Source organism: Ciona intestinalis, chromosome 11 (assembly GCF_000224145.3).
Source record: "Ciona intestinalis chromosome 11, KH, whole genome shotgun sequence".
Lineage (NCBI taxonomy): Eukaryota > Metazoa > Chordata > Ascidiacea > Phlebobranchia > Cionidae > Ciona > Ciona intestinalis.
In genome coordinates, this window is record NC_020176.2 from 791145 (window position 1) to 811356 (window position 20212).

Below are 20212 nucleotides of genomic sequence, written 5' to 3' on the forward strand. Positions count from 1 at the left end.
TACAACGTAGTTTGAATCACGTCACAGTGACGTCACCTCATAAAGAAATATGTCGCCATGACTTACCGTTGCTCATTTGCGTTTTCTATTTTACGCGGTTGAGTTTCAGGGGAGATTTGTGCCGAAGATGGATCATTAACCTCCGGTTTGCATATATGTTAGTAACGTGAATAGTTACTGCATTGTCGTACTCAGGTACTGGGTTCGAATCTCACCTCGATAAAAACATGGTTGTGACATAAAGGAGTAGCCGAGGATGATGTTTTATGTATAAAATAGATTTTGACTCTTAATCAATTAATGGAACGGCAGCGGGCAGAAAACGTCGCGTTCATAATACATTAACCCCGAGGCTACATTGTTACTCGCGACGATGTAACAAAGGATGTCATCACGTCTTACTGGCTAACCGTTAGAGATGGAATTTTCAGGTTAAAGCGAAAATCACTTTTAGTTGATTTGTTAAACGTTTGGATTTCGGGTTCAACATGTTCAGACAAGCGTGTTTCTTGGTTACGGTGAGCCTTGTTTTTTTATGATAATATTTTATGCAATTAACGTTGTCGTTGTTAGCGCCAACATGTAAAGATATAGTTTTGCTTGTGTTGCGTCATCAAATCTTTAGCAGTCTTTCTTACTGTCTCGTACAGTACTGTGGGGTAAGACGGGACACTTTTAGCACATTATATCTAATTATCATGATCGTGTTTTAAACAATAAACAACGGTCTATGGGAGCCGTGTAGATACTGCTTTATAAGTCTTTAAATGCTCTTTGTTTAAAATACCAAATAGGACGATAAAATGAAAAAGTGACCCATTTTGCCCCAACCTACTGTATTGCTAAAATGTTATATATACCTTTATTTATATTAATAATAATTTTAAAAATGCGATTAAATTTGAAATGTCGGATTAAAATCACTTTATCATTTCAATTTAGATTTTCTGTGCTGCGTGTTGTATGGCAGGCAAGAACCACAACCACAAAACGCACACAACCTACTCAAACAAAAGTTTATCGAGAATACCTTCCAGTGAGTTGCACACGTATGTTAGAAGCATGTTTTACTTTGAAGATTATTATATAGTAGTGTGGGTGAAGACGGGACACCTTTAGCACATAATTTTCAAATATTCTTATCGTGTTTTAAACAGAGAACAACAGTCTATGGGAGTCGTGGGGATACGGTTTTATGATTCTTTGTTTACTACCAAATGGGATAAGAAATGCAATGAAAAGCCTCATACATACAACTATGAAAATTGCCGGAGGTTATGAATGCGCTTGGAACCAAAACACAGCCTATACAGGCGAATCTTACAATCGTAAACGCCTAACCTAAAATATTCCCCAAAGCACTTTCATGTAGAAACCGTACGGTTTGTTTTTATATGTTTTCACTTCCCAGATCTTTCTGTCACAAGGACATCGTTGGCGTTTGACCACAATCATATTAGGAACATCACAAATAACACTTTTGTTGGATCAAAGCAGTTGACAAGTTTGACAATTGCATTTAACAATCTATCGCTTATTGAAGCCAATGCTTTCCGGTAAGTTAACGAAAATTTAGGTTCTGTCTTGTTATATATATTTATTTTATCTTGTTTCACTAATAATCATCTATTGATCACATCCTGGTGAAATATAATCCAAATCGCATACACCAACGCATAGATAAGCAATAAGCATTGTGAGTGTTGCATAATATCTCCTATGCAAGCAATATTAGGAAAAATCCACATTATTGCATAGGCCACTCCTGTGTTTGTCCATTATTGTAGCACCGCCACACGAGAATAAATAAATACGTGACATTATTTTATTCCTTCGGGAGCTTCCTAACATAAAAATATATAATGTGTTTATATTTCAAATCTGTTATTTGCAGAGGCTTGACGCACCTGTCACGGTTAAATCTGGACTACAATAAAATCACAACGGTTGAAAACTACTTTGTGCCCGATTTGGGCAACCTGACGTATTTAGATTTGGCGGGAAACGATATTCGTATTATTTCACAACACGCGTTAGATCATTTGGTAAAATTGAAGGCAAGTAAGCGCACGTGATGTAGGGCAGTATTTAGTTATAAAAGACTAAATGTGGTCTAAATATGGTGAACATTGGATTAGCAAAACATTTACATACTGTGCCCAACGTATTGAGCAGTGGGTATACCTTATAAGTGTATAATCCTCCCGCTTGGTCGTTATGAAAGACCGAAAAATTAGGGCGTTAGCGTATGTGGTCGCAGCACGATTCTTTACTTGCACAACAATTGTTAAATTCGCTATCCAACATTTGGTTTTCACAATTTTTTTGCATTTTTTTTATATTTTTATTTAACGGGTTATAACAGTAAACTGTTGTCTAACAGGTATTAATTCTTGGTAAAAACAGCATCAGTTCTATTCACAAACACGCCTTCACCAAACTAACAAAGTTACAGATACTTGATCTTCAGGTACGTATGTTAAATATTTAGCATACCAATGTAGGCAACAACATATCGGTAATTCATTAGCTGGTGACGTTTTCACCAAAAAGTTAAATTTTGACATGAATACCTAACTTACCCACAAAAATTTACAGTCAAACTTTTTTTACCAAATTTTTTTTTATACTGATCACCAGCTAACGATTGACTAGACTTAGGACATCAGTGTAATACTTTTAACAGAGCTAGAATTCAAGATTCTAAAACTATAGGTTAAATGACAAAGCAATTTATTATTTTGTGGTTTAAACTTTAAGTGTCTTACAACTACCAGAACTTTGTTTCCAAAAACTTGTGTTTGTTTACCAGAGCAATGAACTGACCGTTCCATCTCAGTATTGGTTCACATTCAGTAAGTTGACAACACTAAATTTTAAAGCAAATAATTGGATTTGCGACTGCCATGTACTTAAATACCAGAGATGGTTAATGAAACAATCAAGGACACATAATAATCTATACGATATTCAATGCCAGTAAGTATTAAATCATTTGTTTCAATTAAACTTGTGTATTAAATAAATAAGAAGAGATGCCAGGAGAAAGTATTAAGTACAAAAGCTTAAAACTTCTATAAATATGGATAGAGGTGTTTCCAGCTACTAATAGATTTTCTAAACCACAGAACACCTGTGTTATAAGTAGGACCGCTGTGATAAAATATTACAACACAATTAATTCTTTTCAGAGAACCACAAAGAGTGTCTGGGCACAAACTATCTACAATCCATTCAAGCGGTTTATCTTGTCCGCCTGCTACTGGTAAGATTATCAGAAGTTATGTTTCACTAAGTTGATCTTTTTAGTGGATAGAAATTCAGTGAAAAGAGTAACTAATATAAGTATTGTAAAAAATGACAAAAAAAGATTTCTTTTCATGTTTTAAATCACATTATAATGTGATTCAACATTGATATGATTAGATATAGCTATAGATGTTTTTATGTAAATTGTTGCCTTTCTGTATGATTTATTAACTAGGATATAGCTTCTTTTGAAGACTCATTTATTTCTGGTAAATATTGATATTAGTTCTGGTGCAGTTTTAGTTAATATAATTTTCAATGGGCCCACTGTATTTGAAGGCATAATTACTTTTATTCTGTATTAGGGCCTAATTTCCTGCAAGCATCATTTAAAACTTTTATTATTAACACAGTGTCAGTACCTCACCATGCACAAACAACAACAACACATGCACATCCACATGTGGCTTCAACAACGACACAACAACTCATCGAACACACACTTCAACAAAAACACATGCGCATCCACATGTGGCTGCAACAACAACAACAACAACAACAACAGTTGCAACAACAACCAAATCAACAATTGTAAAACCTCATCATGTAGAAAAACACACATACTCAAAAGGTGCGTAAATAAATTGTTTTAAATTAATAATAAAACTAAAACTAGAAACTTTCTTGATAATGAATATGGTTAGCTGTGATATTTAATATTTATTAATAATGACACATAGGATTCTTGACTTGCAAAATGCAGTCACACTTTCAAGAGTAAATTAATTAAACAATTATACGGTTCTATATATTCATGTTCTCCCAGTAATTGTGTAGATCCTTGGTATATATGCTGCTGCTGTATAATATTTGTCCAGCGTCAAAGTACAGTGGTTATCGCACCTGCCTCTCACCCAGAGAGTCCAAAGCTTGACACTGCTGCCACTGTGAGCCTTTGTGTCCTTTGGCAAGACACTTACCAGCAATTGCCAAAAACCCAGCAATTGCTCAAAAATAATTTCTATTTTACCTTTATATTTAACTGTCAGGTTCCTCCATCACTCTACAATGTAGTAGCACAATGTTTCCTGATTCCAACTGGTTTCATAAAAAGAAACAATATACTAAGGGTGTGATTGGCACAAACAACTCTCTCACACTTAAAGGTAAAATAAATATGTCGAGGTGCTGGACCGCTCGTGTGTATATATGTGATATAGTTTAGGTGTTATTGTATACTTATGAAGGAATCTTCTGTGTTCCTAGTAAGTAGGTGGTGTCTACATATCATGTAACTTTACTACATAAAAACACGATGAACATTATAAACGGCAGCTTTAGAATAAGTCAACAATTTGCTATCATGTGAATACAGCCGGCCCAATATCAGTGTTCAACCATATGACACATATTGTGCACAAAAAAGGCCATCAAAGTTTCAAAAAACAGAATAGTTTCTGAAAAATGTCATAGTTACATTGGTGTATTTCTATTAATATACCCTTCCGACTCAAACATATTGATACATTGATATTTAATAATAAAGGTAACATGTCTGTTTTCCAATTTCAGGCTTGACTTCATCCAGCAGTGGTTTGTATTGTTGCAAACGTGATAGTCATAACTTAAGTTGTCACAAACTTGTCATGCAACAGCATAAGGAACATCACACATCACCCGTGGTTTATGTTATTGTTGTATTTTTTGTCCTCCTTGTAGTATTTGGTGCCGGATTTTGTTTTTGGAAACGTATTCGAAAAGCAAGAAGGGAAAGCTATGGGTTGCTTAGTGACCAGGTATGTTTTTAATACAAAATATTTTAATACTGTTTTGACAATAATACTAAGACTGCAAGCAATAATTCAGGTATGGAAACTTAATACCTAGTCCCCTAGTTAACTAAATGAAATTGTTCATTTAATTATTCAACTTTTTCAGCATGCGTTTCATCCATCTGTTGATGGATTGTCACATAATAATGACCCAAGAACAGCTTTGTGATATCATAATGGTAAGTTAATATGTAATGGAAGTTATAAACCTTTGCATTAAAATTAACAAACAAGCTTAGAAACTTCCACTTGTGGGTAATAATAAGTTTCAATATCATAGTTAATATAACATTATTTCTTGACTTCTAATTGTTTATGCTATATTCTGTGCTTAAACAATCAATTCAAATCTAGTAGCATGAAACCTTTTTAAAAAAACAATAACAATTCTTCAATTTCTCTTTTACTAAATCTCTTAAAAACTATTTCGTCTCAGTTTTTCTACCGCACCAGCATGAAGCAGGAGTGTCTTATGATACTTCTAACCAACTCCAAGGTATTGACCCTCTAACAAGCATCTTAACTCAGTGTTTAACCCAGTGGTTCTCAGGGCATTTTTAATGAAAATTTACTAATAAACATTTGGGTCGTGGTAATCTATGGTGCATAGCAATAGTTAAATATATTCTATCTACCATTTTTTTCTGTAAAAACAGTATTTAGCAGAGTTGTTTGAAAATTTATTGGCTTTAAATTAACATTCCTGTAACACCTTTACAAAATCTTAATAGTTAAATCTTTAACGTTCGTCGAACCAACGTACCGTGGTTTATCTACTTTGCATAAACATATATGGTTACTGCGTTTATTTAAACTGTTTAATCAGTATCTCTAAATTTATGTCTTCCATTTAGATCTGCCTTCCAGAGTGTTGTAAACAACAAGCTTGGTAGATTTGAACAAGAAATGCAAGACTTTAAACTGTTTTAATACCCACAGCTAGAAGCTAACACTGCTGTGGCCCCATTTGGGTTTCAAACCCCTGCTTAGCCTACTGTAAAATGTTGTACATTTTTTGAACTCTGTGTTTATTGATCATAAAATAACATTGCTACAAAAAACATGCGGAAAAGCGGAAACCATAATTAAAAGATTGTTCCTGTAGGTAGTACTGCGTGCAAATAGTTTATCCGACACATCTCTGGTGAAACTTAATCAGTTTTGTATCTAATTCTACAGCAAGCATACTAAGCCAGGGCAGTTAAAAATGTTGTAGAATTCATCAACTGTAGAAAATCTCTGAGATTACTAACAGTATTACAATAGATTAAAATTAATTAGATTTCTATGGTCACATGGTGGGGTAGTAGGGCCAGAAAATGTTCCAAAATATTGCAAAGAGCATGAATGCAGAAAACACTCCAACTGCAATCCAGAAAACTATTTTGTCTCGAAGGCTTTTCTTAAAATTATGAAGAACCATTAGTCCCATAGTCAGTCCAGCTATTGCTCCAGCAACATGAGCTACAAAAGATACTTTTGTCCCGCTTGCTGTCGTCTCGAATCTTCTGTAGATTGAATATCCAAAGTCGGCACAAACTGAAAGAACACGTGAATGAAAGAACATTCTGAACAACGTACGTTTAATGTATGTATTATTTTAGTTTTTTGATTCATGAGAGTAGTTATTACTGTAAGGTACTATAGTAGCGTTGTGGATATATTGAAGTTCTGGGGTAATAGGCCAACTGTGGTGCACACACCAGGTCACCTCGGCCGTGGTATAGTGGTAGCGCGCCTGCCTGTAACCCAGAGGTAATGGGTTCAAGGCTTGACGCAGCTACCGTTGTTTGCGTATGTGTCCTTGAGCAAGACACTTAACGGCAATTGCTCCAACCCAGTGGTCACTAATGGATTGTCTAAATTATCAGCCATACATAAAAAAAATCCAAAAAAAATAATCACCCACAAAGTAACATACATGGTAACTCTAAGGTGTTAAACCCGTGTGATAACGACTGTCGTTTTTCGGCCACGCGAGGATAAAGTAAGTTACATTCATTCACCTAACATGTATAAACATAGGCCACATAAAAAAAGAGTGAACTTACGAATAAAGACGACAAATATTGTTCGTAGAAGACTTGAGAGTTTATGCATTACATCTCCATTCTATAAACAAGATGTAGTTTGTGTTACAATGCAATAACAGTTTAATGTTTAAACAATATATGCGGATCAGTCAAGCTGTCAGTTTAACCAAGTAAATTACTACAAAAAGGGAAGAATCATAAAGTGTTTATTATTTACTGTTGGAAATTTAGACTACTTTTCACAATTTACAGGTGGCTTTAAGATGCAGGACATTTTAAAACTAGTTTAAAAAAAGAAATATTTACCAATACAACATTTGCTAGTTGTGCAGTAAATAATGAATAAACACCCCCGCTAGCGCCAACTAATGGTGTGTAAGGGTCAAATATAGAACTTGCCAGCGAACCTGGAAATAAAGTAAAAGAAAAGTCAGTGGACTATTTGGAGATGTGTGTACAAGTTTGCCCATGTCCTGTAATTAAATTTTATTTGAATACCACGTAAAAAAAAGTTGTTATATTTAGTTTTTTGTTGTAATTGAATTGAACAGTTCGGACTTTTTATGGTTTCAATATAATATATTTCTGTTTGGTTATTTTAATTGTTTCCCCTTAAAAAAAAGAACCATACTGTACAGCAGAATATTATACAGCCTAGTTAAACATTGGTAGTTAAACATTCGTGCAGCAGAATATATTTTCTGTCAACTTTATTTACATATTATATGACAACCATCATTGCTATGCCAAGATAAAGAGACAAATACACCGTTAATGTGCGACTTGCAAGGTCAGGATGTCACAGAGATTGTTCACCTTTGTGACGTTTAAATAGATTGTTTACCGCACCGGAGGCGTAAGAATTGTCGCTCAACCGAAACGTTCGGAAAGCTTTATGTCATTTCCGTGTTTGTGACATCATTTTTCGTTTTTATTAAACTCATTGTTGGCAATTGATAAAAAAATACTAGAATAACGATTATTTTAAATGTTGTTTAAACCCTTCCTAGAGTAACGTCTTTCGCCGTATGCATTGCAACATTATTATCTCATTAGAACATATGCCGTGATAACATTCCCATGGGACGTACATATCATTGCTTCGTTGTTACTATCATTATATGCACGTATAAGTGCCAGGGTGTGTTCTCTATTTAAACCATGTTTAATTTAACATGTTGCCCACAAGCTCTAGCCAATTATTCTCGGTTTAAAGAGCACCGTAGCTCGCTTAAACACGCACTGTAATTGGAAAACGGAACGATTAAAACCTTAGTAAATACGTGTTTTCTGACCTGTGAATCGGCTATAAATAAGACGTTTCATAAGAAAATATTTATCTTTTTTCGACCCATTTTTTCCACGTTTAACAGCACAATCTTTAGAAATCCAACTAATACCGTTGTGGCAAGCACTTAATGCAGTTTTAGCGAAGTTTTAACAATTAATTTCTTTTGAAAAATAACTTGTAACTACTATTGTAAGCAGTTAGCAATGAGACAGATAATTATATGAAATACAAGGCTATGCGGTCCGTGATAGATGTGCAGTGTTGGCATGGGCAGGATCTACTAAAGATATCTTTAAAGCTACCTGGTAAGCCACGGCTTGGGATCTAATTTCGTTGAACAACTTTACGCCATTCGGTCACGTTACTGCGTATCGCTAGTAAAATCGTCCTATAATGATTTCATATTTCGACAGTGTACATTGTCATACTATACGAGACTGCCAAACATTTAACAATAAGTTGATATAATACTGTAGGGTAAAATGGGATGTCGTTGGCACATAATCTCCCATAGTCCCAGAACGTGTTTAAACAACTAAAATTAATATCGCTCTTTTAGAATCGTCAGGCGGCAGTTGTATAATTTAGTAAATATTTTTTACAGCCAAATGAGGGAGAGCATAGTCCATCTTACCCCAACACAGTATATTAGCATGACCTTTACATAACACAATTTGTCAATATAAAGTTGTCCGTCTACGAAAGTTATCCCAACTTGCCCCATATCTCATTTTACCCCAACTTATTATATTCATTACTCACCCCCAATCACCCCAGTAAGGTAGATTGCCCCCACTCTCAGGCCCCCATGTACCATTTCAAGGGGGATACCAAGTAATAGCTGGATCAATAAATTGAAGAGAATGTGTTCGAGTCTGAAAACGGTTTGTTTGTTAGGCCATTGTGACGTAATAATAACCAACGCCCTAAGAGCGTTTATTCGAGAAAGGTATTGTGAGTTAATTAATCATTAATTCGCTTTGACGTTTCATAGCGCGTGAATCTTGACGTTTGTTTTTTAACCTTCATTGCGCCTCCGTACCATTGCCTACGTACTGAGTAGGCCATGTTCTTATTAGTTTAACTTTAAAAGAACAAATAATAAAATGCGTCTACTCGCGATGTTGTTTGAAGTTGAAGTTAATTTGTTTGTTCTTTTAAATCACGTTAACACCCCAGTAACACGAACGAACAAATACACATTCAACGTTGTTTAACAGATTCAACGTTGTTCAACACAGCAGGGGATATATACCTGTTTGTTGATTTATATAAAGATACTTCAGTTCAGGTTAAAACCAAGGTAAGTTTGGCTTGTAAAAGAACATAACAGCATCGTTTACTATTCAGTGTCTAAGTTTACGGCAACGTAGCTTGCAGTAACGTACGAAAACACGGGTATAGTTAGGCACATATTACCGTATCTATCTATAAACATACTAACGCTATGTATTCCACCTACCCCGCATGTAGTAACATGTAAGTTAAAAATCTCCAAACTTCTTGTCGTTTCCTCGGATCGAATATCAGGGGACTGTTCAATAATTCGGGGTGATACGTCATCCATTCGCCCAGTGTGACGCCATAGTAGATATACACTGCTAACTGAAACAAACAAGAATACGTTCTTACGTCATAATACGACGATCTTGTTCGCGTATATTCTCGTATAACAAATGTCATAAACAGCGTTATATTATGACAACACATCAGCATTATTTAAACCATTGTTATGTCAGCAACTAAGATGCCTCTTCAGCGCTTTGTTACGTAACAATAACGCAAGTTGTTCAAAACAGAATAATTTCACCATTGGTCGTGGCATGGGTTGTGGCTTAGTGGTAAGGTGCTTGTAAACGAAGGATACGAAGTTCGATGCTTGATACCGATACTGAAAAGCGTATATTCTTTCGGCAAGACACATAACATACATTCTTCAACCCAATGGTTACCAATGGTTGTCTGAATTGTCAGACATACAGAAAACAATCACTCACAACGTTGCACACGCGGTAACCTGTAAGCGGGCACTGTCATTGCCCTGCCTCGGGAGGATAAATATGTAACATTTATTCATTTCAGTCCTAAAAAGTGTTGAGCTTATCGTAATGGGTCAATTCTGGTTTAAATCGGTTCTCAAGAGCCCATCATATGAAAAATAGGTTACTTTCCCCTTACCTCTATAACGCTGATCAATATCATAAATAAAGGCGGCGGCAAGCAAGTGTATTTCTTGTAATACAATTCCTTGTCGTGTTGGTTGGTCAGCACCATGTCACCAGCAAACTTCACTCCACGTTTAAATGTAGTGAGGTCGGATGCTGCCACCCCTGTGGCCTTGGCAACCACCTCGACGTCTTCATTTTCCTACGTATGTATGACGTCAAATGATTACGTCATAGACACAAGTTTATACAGCAGTTGTGATGAAATAATGAATTATTGTATAGTTAAGTTTTCGAAATCGCGCAAGTTGTGTAATGATGGGACGTCATAAGTAAATTGATACAAGATTGTTAGTATCACGTAATTGAATCCACAATTATGATTAGTTTTCTCTTATTCTTGAGGCACGATAAGCCAGTCAATGAACCAATTCTAGAATAACATTAGAATCCATTGTTTGTGTATAGTTGCAACACTCCAATTGTTACATTACAATAAAGAATTGTTTGGTTGACGGGATTTGCATACAATCTTCGGTTACTTTTCGGTAATTATGACGTAAGAAAGTCGTAATCCGTGTACAACGAAGCGTTACGATCTTATTTACGGTTCTTGCACAAAAATCCCAGAAATACAACGCGTGGGTGGGAGTAGGAGCTCCCGGATAAAAATAGCTTCGATGATTGGATTTATTTTACCGCATAACATAAACAGTTTTATCCATAATGTAAACGACAACGAAATTGGTAAATAGATTGATGACGACATAATTAAGCTTACCAGTCTCAACAACTCTTGCTTTGTGATGTAACCATCTTTATTCTTATCCGCATAATTAAGAAGTTTTCTTATTGTCGCCTCCGATAACGATTTACGATATTCTTCAACAATGTCTTCGAATTTCGAAACAGGGATTTCTCCCGTTGGACCCACGTACTAGAATAGTTAATTATTTTGTAACAATGGAATATTTACCTAATTGAACAAAAAACATAATAGCGATTGTCACAATCGTTTTAACACATTCTGCAATAAAAAAGTTGTTTGTGGCGTAACAGTAGTTATGACGTCACTTACCTGGTCGAAGATCCATGATATATCCTGCGAAAAAATAACTTTTATTAATGGGTTGTTTTTATACGTCACAATGACGTCACATACCTTCTGTTCGCCGTGCAGATTCATTTCGACGTCATCAGTCGCCATGGCTACGTAACAGTTTATTAAGTATTACAAAACAATTTATTCTGAAATATAAAGTTCAACGTTTATTCGTTTTCTCTATATTACAAACCCGTTGTTTTGAACTATATAGTACTGCGGGGTAATATGGGATACTTTTAGCACATAATATCCCATAATTCCTAATCGTGTTTTAATATTCAACAACGCTTCTTTAGAATCTGAAGCTACGGTTATATAATTCTTTAAATGTTCTGCGTTTATCACCAAATGAAAGAAGAATAAAAAATGTAGTATCTTGCTCCGACTGACCAATTGTATTTATACCTCATATGTAAACATTGTACATTGTAACCGTCGCATCGTTTCACTAACTGCTACCTTTATGGCAAGCGCCAATTTTCGAACGTTGCGTTTATCTCACAGGACAAGGCATAATGACTAGCCTTCTGCTGTTACCCGTTATACTGCATTCCTGTTTTAAAAGGATCAAATCTTATCTTTACAAAAGGGCTCTATAAAAATCTTGCAAAATCAAATGTCTTATCGACAATTACTCTACAAATTCACGAGACAACTGTAAACGTGTAAACGTTAAGTATGTTTTGTAACAACTGGTGTACAGTTGAAAGGTATAACCGCACATATCGACCAAGCAACTTTCGCTCTGTGCTAGTTCCTGTATCAATTATTGACGAATCTTTCGCGTTGTGAGGCGGTGCAGGTTTCTATGTAACCATGTTTCTCCTTTATGACGTAATAATTACGAATCAATTGATTTGAAACAAAAGATTGGCAACAAAGTATCGTTTAAGATCAAGCAATATACGCCACTTCAGTAAGGAGATAGACGTATGAGTCATTTAAAATTTCCCTCACTTTTTGCGCCGCTATTGGTAGTATAGCAAACCAAAAATAATCCTGAAGTTAATTTTCGTTTGCAATGTGTTATTACAAGCAACCTAACAGTTCTACAAGAATTAAATGCTTACTTTAGTTTCCCTAAACCTTGTTTTACATATTTAAAGTAGATAGAAACTGGACAAACATTTGTCACTACCTGTCTGAACGCGCGTCTGTTTTTCATAATGGGCATTGTGGCGTCACACTCGAGTCCAATTGATCGGGTTTTCAAACAATGACGTAAGCCCACTGGAGCGTATCGACGAGATATTTTCGTCTGGGGACTTTTGTCGTTACATCTTTGTCATACAGTTTGGTGTTTTGTTACGAAAACAAAAGTTTTCTGATTTGTTTTGGATTTTGAGTTTTATCAATAAAACAGTATACTGTGGTAAAGTTTGACTTTGGTATATTTTTTAGAATATGTAATAGCGTTTTCGGTCAACAAATACGAAATGTTGTTCGAGCAATAATAATTGTTTATTCGCGGAAACCACGTGAGCGCTGATGATTGTTATCCATTGTGACGTAACAATAAGTTTACGCCTTATGATTCCGGCGTCGTGGCAAAGTGGTTAGCGCGCCTGCCTCTAACCCATAGGTAATGGGTTCAAGGCTCTTCGCTGCTACCATTGTGGGCGTATGTGTCATTGGGCAGAACAGATGCTCCTACCCAGTGGTCACTAATGGGTTGTCCGAATTATCAGCGACACATAAAAGTCTCCCGCAAAGTAACATACATGATAACTCGTAAGCTGGCTCGCGGAGTGTTTGAAACAGAACACCCATGTTATACCGACTGTCGGTTTTCGGATACGCGAGGGTAACAAAATGATTACAAGCATTTCTGCTTAATCTCGGTCGTTTATTGTCTGTTACTTCGTAAACACATAACATGAAACATGTTAGTTGATGATCAGTATTATGGCGTCACTGTTCTCGAAATCTCCTGACATCACTAATCTCGAAATCTTCTGAAAAGTAGCGCGAACGCTAGTAACCGGAACCCGATCAACACCGCCACCATGCAGCCAAAATATTCCCCAAACCTTTCCTAAACATGAAATGTTATTTCTAACTTTACGCACTTGTAATTATTACGTCATACCTGGTCAATGTCGTAATATTTCAGAACGTCATTTCCGTTCCGGAACAAGCAGTCCAAGGTTCTATTTGTTTGTGATAACACTGTACCATTGTTCTGTATGACGTCACATTCTAGAATGACAAATAATAATTTGATTGAATTTCTTCGGTAAGACGCGCGATAAACAAAAATATTATGTAACGTATTTTATAATAGATTGGGGTAGGATGGGACATGTTTCATTCTATTTATCGTTTCATTTGGTAGAAAAAAAATAATATTTACGGAATCATATATACGGTAACCGTGTTTTCTCAACTCTAAATTACGCAATTAAGAAATATGGGATATTGTGTGCTATAACTATATACCCATCTTACCCCACAGTAATGACGTCACTTACCAAAGCTCTCTACCGACCTCCACTGGTTGACCATTAGCAACTTACTAGAATAGTCGAACCAAGATAAATATTTGATCCATTGTAGATAGACGCGGACGTTTCTGCGATGACATCATGATATTTATGATGACGCCATGATATTTATGACGTAGTAATAAGAGTTTAATAAAATCTATCTATAGTGTGAGGTCCTTGTTTGGAAACCATAGGATTTATGTCCGGTTTGACGCAATATTCCAACACTCATACAACTTATACATAGGTCTATATATTACATAGGTCGGAAAGTGCTTCAAAAATGTTAAATGAACCTAACTGCAATTTTTTATAATTGTAGTAGTTGCCTTTTGGGGCAGAGGCACGAACTGGCCGGTACTCATTATGCCCTTGTTTTTTGCCGCCTATGCCCCTTTTAAACACAGTATCCGGCATGCCAAGCCGTATGCAAAACCGTGTCCAATTCCGCATGGGGCAGCGAAATCCGGACAAAACAGACAAAACGGTCGAATTCCGGATACTGTGTACAGCCACCTTAAGGCCGATTACTGCTAATTAAAAAAAAAGGAATACAGGCTTAAACCTGGTGAAATCAATCCTATGTAGGGTGTACATGAGAGCTATATATTTGGTGAAACTATGCGAACCCGAGACATGATAGGTTGAAAACACTTATTTAGAATTACCTCTCGTTTATAAATACCCCTGATAGTATCATTATCGGCAACACGACAGGCGGCACAAAAGTTAGAGCTGTATGTTGATTTTTCGCAAGGCATGCGATGAAATATCCAATTGAAACACACGTATTCACCAATATTACCACTATGAGCACGTACAGGAAGAAATGGCCGACACCGGGGTATAATCCTGGAAAGGTTCACTGTGCTGATTTAAATTTGTCTATATTGTTAGGTTTATTGTAAAGAACGATGATATAGCGTTTCGTAAATTTATGGGTTTGGATTGCGTAGTAGGGCAATTTGCGACTTTAGGAACCACTATGAATGAATAAATGGTTGAATGTAACTTATTTATCCTGTCGTATTTCCGGCTTCTCGAGTTCCAATATAAGCCACGAGTAATTATTCTCCTGTTTTTTTTATTTTTTTTTAAATGTATATATGTATGTCTGTCTAGCAATTTATACGTACACTTGGCTGGATAAATTAGGGTTGTGTCTTATTGCTAAAAACACACTAGCAGCGTCGAGCTTTGAACCCACGCCATTTCGCACCTCGTAAATGTAACTTACCTGTCATAAAATAAACTATTATGGACTTGACTATAAGGATTAAAGTAAACGACATTAACTCCGCTATATTCTTCGAGAGAAAAAACACAGCAACAGAATATAAAGCATTTCGATGTTCTCTTACTGAAACTTCGATCTGTAGCGGGAAGGCCTGTGAAACAAATGATTAGGTTCAGTAGCGCAGCCAGAGGGGGTTTAGGGGTCGCGACCCTTTCCTTATAAACCAACAAAAAAAATTTAAATAACAAAAAGAAATAAAAAAAAAACTTTTGAATTTTTTTGATTAAACTCCCCCCTTATTTTTTCTGGCTGTGCCACTGGTTGGGTCACTAAATGTAAAAAATCGTGACGTAACTGTTACGCTTCTATATTGGCAGACTCGTAAAACATTCCCTTTCAGACATAACTTACTGTAACATAAAAGCCTAAAACCATCTTACGTGATACAGAACAGTATATAGAGGCTCTTACACACCATACCACACATGTCCCCGCGTCAGGTAATTGATAAGGCAGGAAAATGTTGGAAATACACTACGTATTTTATATCGTACTGTGGGATAAGATAAGACACCTTTAGCACATATTATTTAAACATCTTGATCGTGTCTTAAACAATTAATAACGGTCTGCTGTGGGAGTCGTGAAAATGCGGTTTTATAATTCTTTAAATGTTCTTTGTATACAACCAAATGGAATGAGAAAATCTAATAAAAAGGTGTCCCATCTTCTCCCCCCACCCTACTCTACCAGTAGATGCAAACTGCCCAAAGGTTATTCATATTTATTTACAGTGTTTGGTAGCAGAAGTAACAAAATACTGTGTGTTTTTCACCTGCACAGTTGTGATTGTTCCATTAACTGTAGCTGAAAATATTAGAATAAAAAATAAGCCATAGATGTCTCGGACCTCTTTACTTGAGTATGGCGTATTAAACGTGCGGAGGAACACCAAACCTATGACGAGGCCTGTGAACTAAAAAAATGATTTCGCACTAGGCTTATATGGTTTATTACTGTTGGGTAAGATGGGACAAAGTTATAGATTATATCCAAATATTCGGATCGTTCTTTTATCAATTAACAAAGATCTATGAGAGTCGTTCATTAAATATTCTTTGTTTACTACCGAAAAGGACAAAAAATAGAACTGAAAAGTGTCCCATCTTCCCTACCCTACTATATATGTTGTGTTATTTTAAAATAGACAGACATTAGACATACTTTTGGATTTAAATGGTATTCAACTTACACAGTTTCCAAAGAACCTTGCGCGAATAACATTGTTTCTAAAAGTTAGTTTAATAGCTCGAAACAAACAGGGTATAAGCTGCCGTATAAAGTTGACCCTGTAGCGTGATTTGGTGGTACTGGTTCGTGCTTGTTTCTGATAAAAATTACAAATTATAGGCGTTTATATTGTAACCAAAAGATAACGGGTTCGATACTCGATATACGTATACTGTTAACGGTGCTGTCAACTAAGTATTCACTAATGGTTTGTATAAGCAGTATATGGGTGTCGGGTAATGGGCCAACTCTTACCTTTATCCCAAGTCTGTCATATCACGCTATATGATCTCACCCACGTATATAGGATAAAATTCAACAACATCCAATTCCATATTACAGTTAACCACAATCGATGGTGGTTTTAAAACTATCTAAGTTAAAACGTTCACGCAAAAGTTTTCACCTTACTAATGTCGTCGCATTTCTTGCTGGTACTTGAATTCGATGTATCTTTTTCATCTAAAGTTTCAAAACGTTTCGCCAATTTATCAATAGTTTCCCTGTCAATTGAATAATGAAAAAGTTATAATTAGGAACAAGAATAGTTATAGTAGGGTGGGAGAAGATGGTACACCTTTGACACATAATAACTAAATATCCTGATTGTGTTTTAAACAATTAACAACGGTCTATGGAAGTCGTGAGGATAAAGTTTTATAAAAAATCGTTAAATATTTGTTTACTACCAAATTGGAAAAGAAAATAGATTGAAAAGGTGTCCCATCTTTCCCCACCCTACTATATATTAAAATATTTAGAAACATAGGACATTTACTTTGCTTTGTTTTCCTCGCCAGCAACAATGGAAACTTCTTTGATGTAAAAATCCGCTGGGTTGTAGTTAGCGGGACATACACTACCGTTTCTGTGATGTAAAACAACATTTGCTTTAATTATATATATTTGTAGCTTTGGGAATACAAAGATACTCGCGAAGACAAACAACCAAAAGTGATACCTTGTAAGCGGGACACGAGATGAATGAAACAGAACACTCGTGTTTTATCGACTATATGCTATTGCCCGTCGACGCAAGAGGCAACAATTTACATTCATGCATTCAAAACAACAGCTTTTTATATATTTACGTTTAAGCAACTGTATGAATGTAACTTGGTTTATTCTCACGTGCTGGTACGAGGCAGTGCCAGTAGTTATAACAAGGGTGTTCTGTTTTATACACCTCGTGCCAGTTTACAAATTACCATGTACGTAACTTTCTAGGTGTTTTTTGTATGTAAGGCAATTTAGACAGTCCATTACAGCTAAAGGAGTTACTTGTGGGTTGAAACAATTATACAGTTGAGTGTTTTGCCCAAAGACTCAAACGCCCACAGGTAGCAGCGAGAAGCCTTGAACCCATCACCAATAGGTCGGAGACAACCAGGCGTTCTAAACACTGTTGTCACACCACGCGTATATGTCGATAAAGTATTTACCGCGCATAATGTTGCATTGCACCCGCAACCTCTCCATGGTAAACCACTCGACCCATAGCTAGAATCATCAGGTCGTCGAAGATTTCAAAAACTTCAGAGCTTGGTTGATGTATTGTACAGATAACGGTGCAACCTAGAATTCAGGTTTAAGCGGGGGTTATGTGCGTTTAAAATGGGGCTGCGCGTTTTAAATCACCAATTCCTTTCTTACTGGGTTGTCAATGCTAAAGTCATGACTGTATTTTACCATGGGCATTAATACTGTGCTGGATCTGTGAGTGACGACTCAAATCAATCATTGATATATATGTTCCAAATGTAACTCGCACAAGTTAGACTTGTATACGTGCCGTATAATTCGTCAAATCTATAACCTATACAGTCCAGGTTAGCTAGGGGTACCTGCAAAATAAGGAACCAACCACGCACAAAAGAGAATCCCGGCATATGAGTGTAAACATTGAAGTCAATAATACGTCAACGTGTGTATATAGTAAGGTAGGGGGTTTCCTTTTTATTCTATTTTTTCTTCCCAGTTAATAATAAACAAAGAATGTCCAAAGAATTATAAAACCGTATCCTCACGATTCCCATATACCGTTGTTAATTGTTTAAAACATGATCAGAACGATATTTGTGTGTTATGTAACAATTGTGTCCCATCTTCCCCAACCCTGCAATATTTCCGTTATAATATCAACAGTTGGTATTTCCACCAACCTTTCTTGGCAACTTCTTTCATGCAACCGACCACAACAGTAGCAAGATATGAATCCAACCCAGAAGTTGGTTCGTCCAAAAACATAATAGCTGGTTTGGCAAGGAACTAAACAAAAATATTCAACAAACCAAATTATAATCTCGTTTTAGTTTCGTTTTCGGGTTTTCATTAACAATTTTTTTGGCAAAAGAAGCGGTAACAATTATTTGTAGAATCAGCACTTTAGTTAATTTCGAAATATATACGCTTGCGATAGAACAATTCATTTTATAAATGTCCTGCGCGTTCGTGTTTTTATAATAGGCTGCGCAGCGCTATAATACGCCTTGGGATTTAGGCCAAGTTGCAAATATATCACATCTTCATTAAAACGGTCTCTGCATTAATATTTATCCATGTTTTAAAGTTTCTCTAGTAAGACATTATATTGTTATTTTGCTATTTTATAACAATTAATTATGACGTATCTACCTCCGACGCAACGCTCAGTCTTTTCAGTTCCCCTCCTGACAGCGCTTGGTCGCTACCTAGCGCACAGATTCTTGTGTCCTGGCATCTTTGTAGTCGCATCTCTTCTATGACGTCATCAACCCTCTTTCGTTTTTCGATTTTTGTTATTGAAGGATCCACTCGTAATTGTGCCTGTGGTGTTGATTATTGAAATCGCGACGTAAAGACGTTTTATTTTCGAATATATGACCGCTTTTTACGTTCTATTTTCTATTTGGTTAAGATCCTTGTTTAAAAATCTAGCAAAATGTCAGACTTCGCCCACCACCCCAAGTTACTAAATTTACTTCACAATTAGGTAAAGGTTTGTTCTGAATGTAACTTGTTAACCGTGTGTGGCGGGAAAACGACAGTCGTTATAACATGGGTGTTATGTTTCATAGACCTTATACTATTGTAGGAGTTATCAAAAATTGTATATAGTTCTGTGGGGCAAGATGGCAAGTCTTTAGCTCATACTATTCAAATATCCTGATCGTGTTTAAATGATAAACAGCTATCTATAGGAGTCGTAAAGATGCGGTTATATAATTGTTTGAATATTCTTTGTTAACTGTCAAATTAGACGAGAAAATAGAATGAAAGGTGTCCTATCTTACCCCACCCTACAATATATGTATAAATTATGGAGTTGTTCATAGTAGTTGCGATCATATTGTACACTGCATGGCAACATACGTACGGTAAACATGAGATGTTCCTTCACCGTCAGCTCCCCCATAAACAAATCATCTTGTTCAACGTATGCGGATATGCTGGAGATATCCGCTCCCATAGAAGCACCATTTACAAGAACCTAAGACAACCGTAGCGATAACCACTAAGTTGGGGATCACTCAAACAAATACCAA

General features: G+C 36.0%; 3 protein-coding genes across 3 annotated transcripts in view; 1 reads left to right on the forward strand and 2 right to left on the reverse strand.

Moving 5' to 3' along the window:
* Positions 1–164: 164 nt before the first annotated feature.
* LOC100178557 (reticulon-4 receptor-like 2) lies at positions 165–6184 on the forward strand. The gene is made up of 12 exons (XM_002130808.4): positions 165–518; positions 943–1036; positions 1412–1556; positions 1895–2057; positions 2384–2470; positions 2813–2979; positions 3192–3265; positions 3663–3880; positions 4299–4415; positions 4822–5045; positions 5188–5260; positions 5936–6184. Exons 1-8 carry the CDS (start codon positions 489–491, stop codon positions 3842–3844), a joined length of 942 nt encoding a protein of 313 aa, XP_002130844.2. The 5' UTR covers positions 165–488; the 3' UTR covers positions 3845–3880; positions 4299–4415; positions 4822–5045; positions 5188–5260; positions 5936–6184.
* LOC100180919 (rhomboid-related protein 2) lies at positions 6093–11839 on the reverse strand. The gene is made up of 9 exons (XM_002130834.3): positions 11733–11839; positions 11649–11672; positions 11352–11507; positions 10584–10772; positions 9868–10010; positions 9168–9280; positions 7421–7521; positions 7133–7193; positions 6093–6620 (listed from the first exon to the last, which is right to left on the reverse strand). Exons 1-9 carry the CDS (start codon positions 11775–11777, stop codon positions 6373–6375), a joined length of 1080 nt encoding a protein of 359 aa, XP_002130870.1. The 5' UTR covers positions 11778–11839; the 3' UTR covers positions 6093–6372.
* Positions 11840–12754: 915 nt separating this feature from the next.
* Positions 12755–20212, reverse strand: part of LOC100184074 (protein white-like) — a 9966-nt gene continuing 2508 nt past the window's right edge. Inside the window, exons 7-17 of the mRNA XM_026836817.1 lie at positions 18851–18956; positions 18131–18263; positions 17467–17556; positions 17095–17191; positions 16651–16785; positions 16234–16374; positions 15399–15549; positions 14830–15013; positions 14147–14247; positions 13765–13874; positions 12755–13710 (exon numbers count right to left, since the gene is read on the reverse strand). Coding sequence (XP_026692618.1) covers positions 13615–13710; positions 13765–13874; positions 14147–14247; positions 14830–15013; positions 15399–15549; positions 16234–16374; positions 16651–16785; positions 17095–17191; positions 17467–17556; positions 18131–18263; positions 18851–18956 — 1344 coding nt within the window. The 3' untranslated portion in view covers positions 12755–13614. The remainder of the gene's footprint in view (positions 13711–13764; positions 13875–14146; positions 14248–14829; positions 15014–15398; positions 15550–16233; positions 16375–16650; positions 16786–17094; positions 17192–17466; positions 17557–18130; positions 18264–18850; positions 18957–20212) is intronic.

Coding starts and splice junctions, on each gene's coding strand:
- LOC100178557 (XM_002130808.4), top strand. CDS start 489: ATGTTCAGACAAGCGTGTTTCTTGGTTACG. Junction 2,058..2,383: donor ATCATTTGGTAAAATTGAAG/GCAAGTAAGCGC, acceptor GTTGTCTAACAG/GTATTAATTCTTGGTAAAAA. Junction 3,266..3,662: donor ATCTTGTCCGCCTGCTACTG/GTAAGATTATCA, acceptor TTATTAACACAG/TGTCAGTACCTCACCATGCA.
- LOC100180919 (XM_002130834.3), bottom strand. CDS start 11,777: ATGGCGACTGATGACGTCGAAATGAATCTGCACGGCGAACAGAAG. Junction 11,508..11,648: donor TATCATGGATCTTCGACCAG/GTAAGTGACGTC, acceptor TAACTATTCTAG/TACGTGGGTCCAACGGGAGA. Junction 6,621..7,132: donor AATATTTGTCGTCTTTATTC/GTAAGTTCACTC, acceptor GTGTTCTTTCAG/TTTGTGCCGACTTTGGATAT.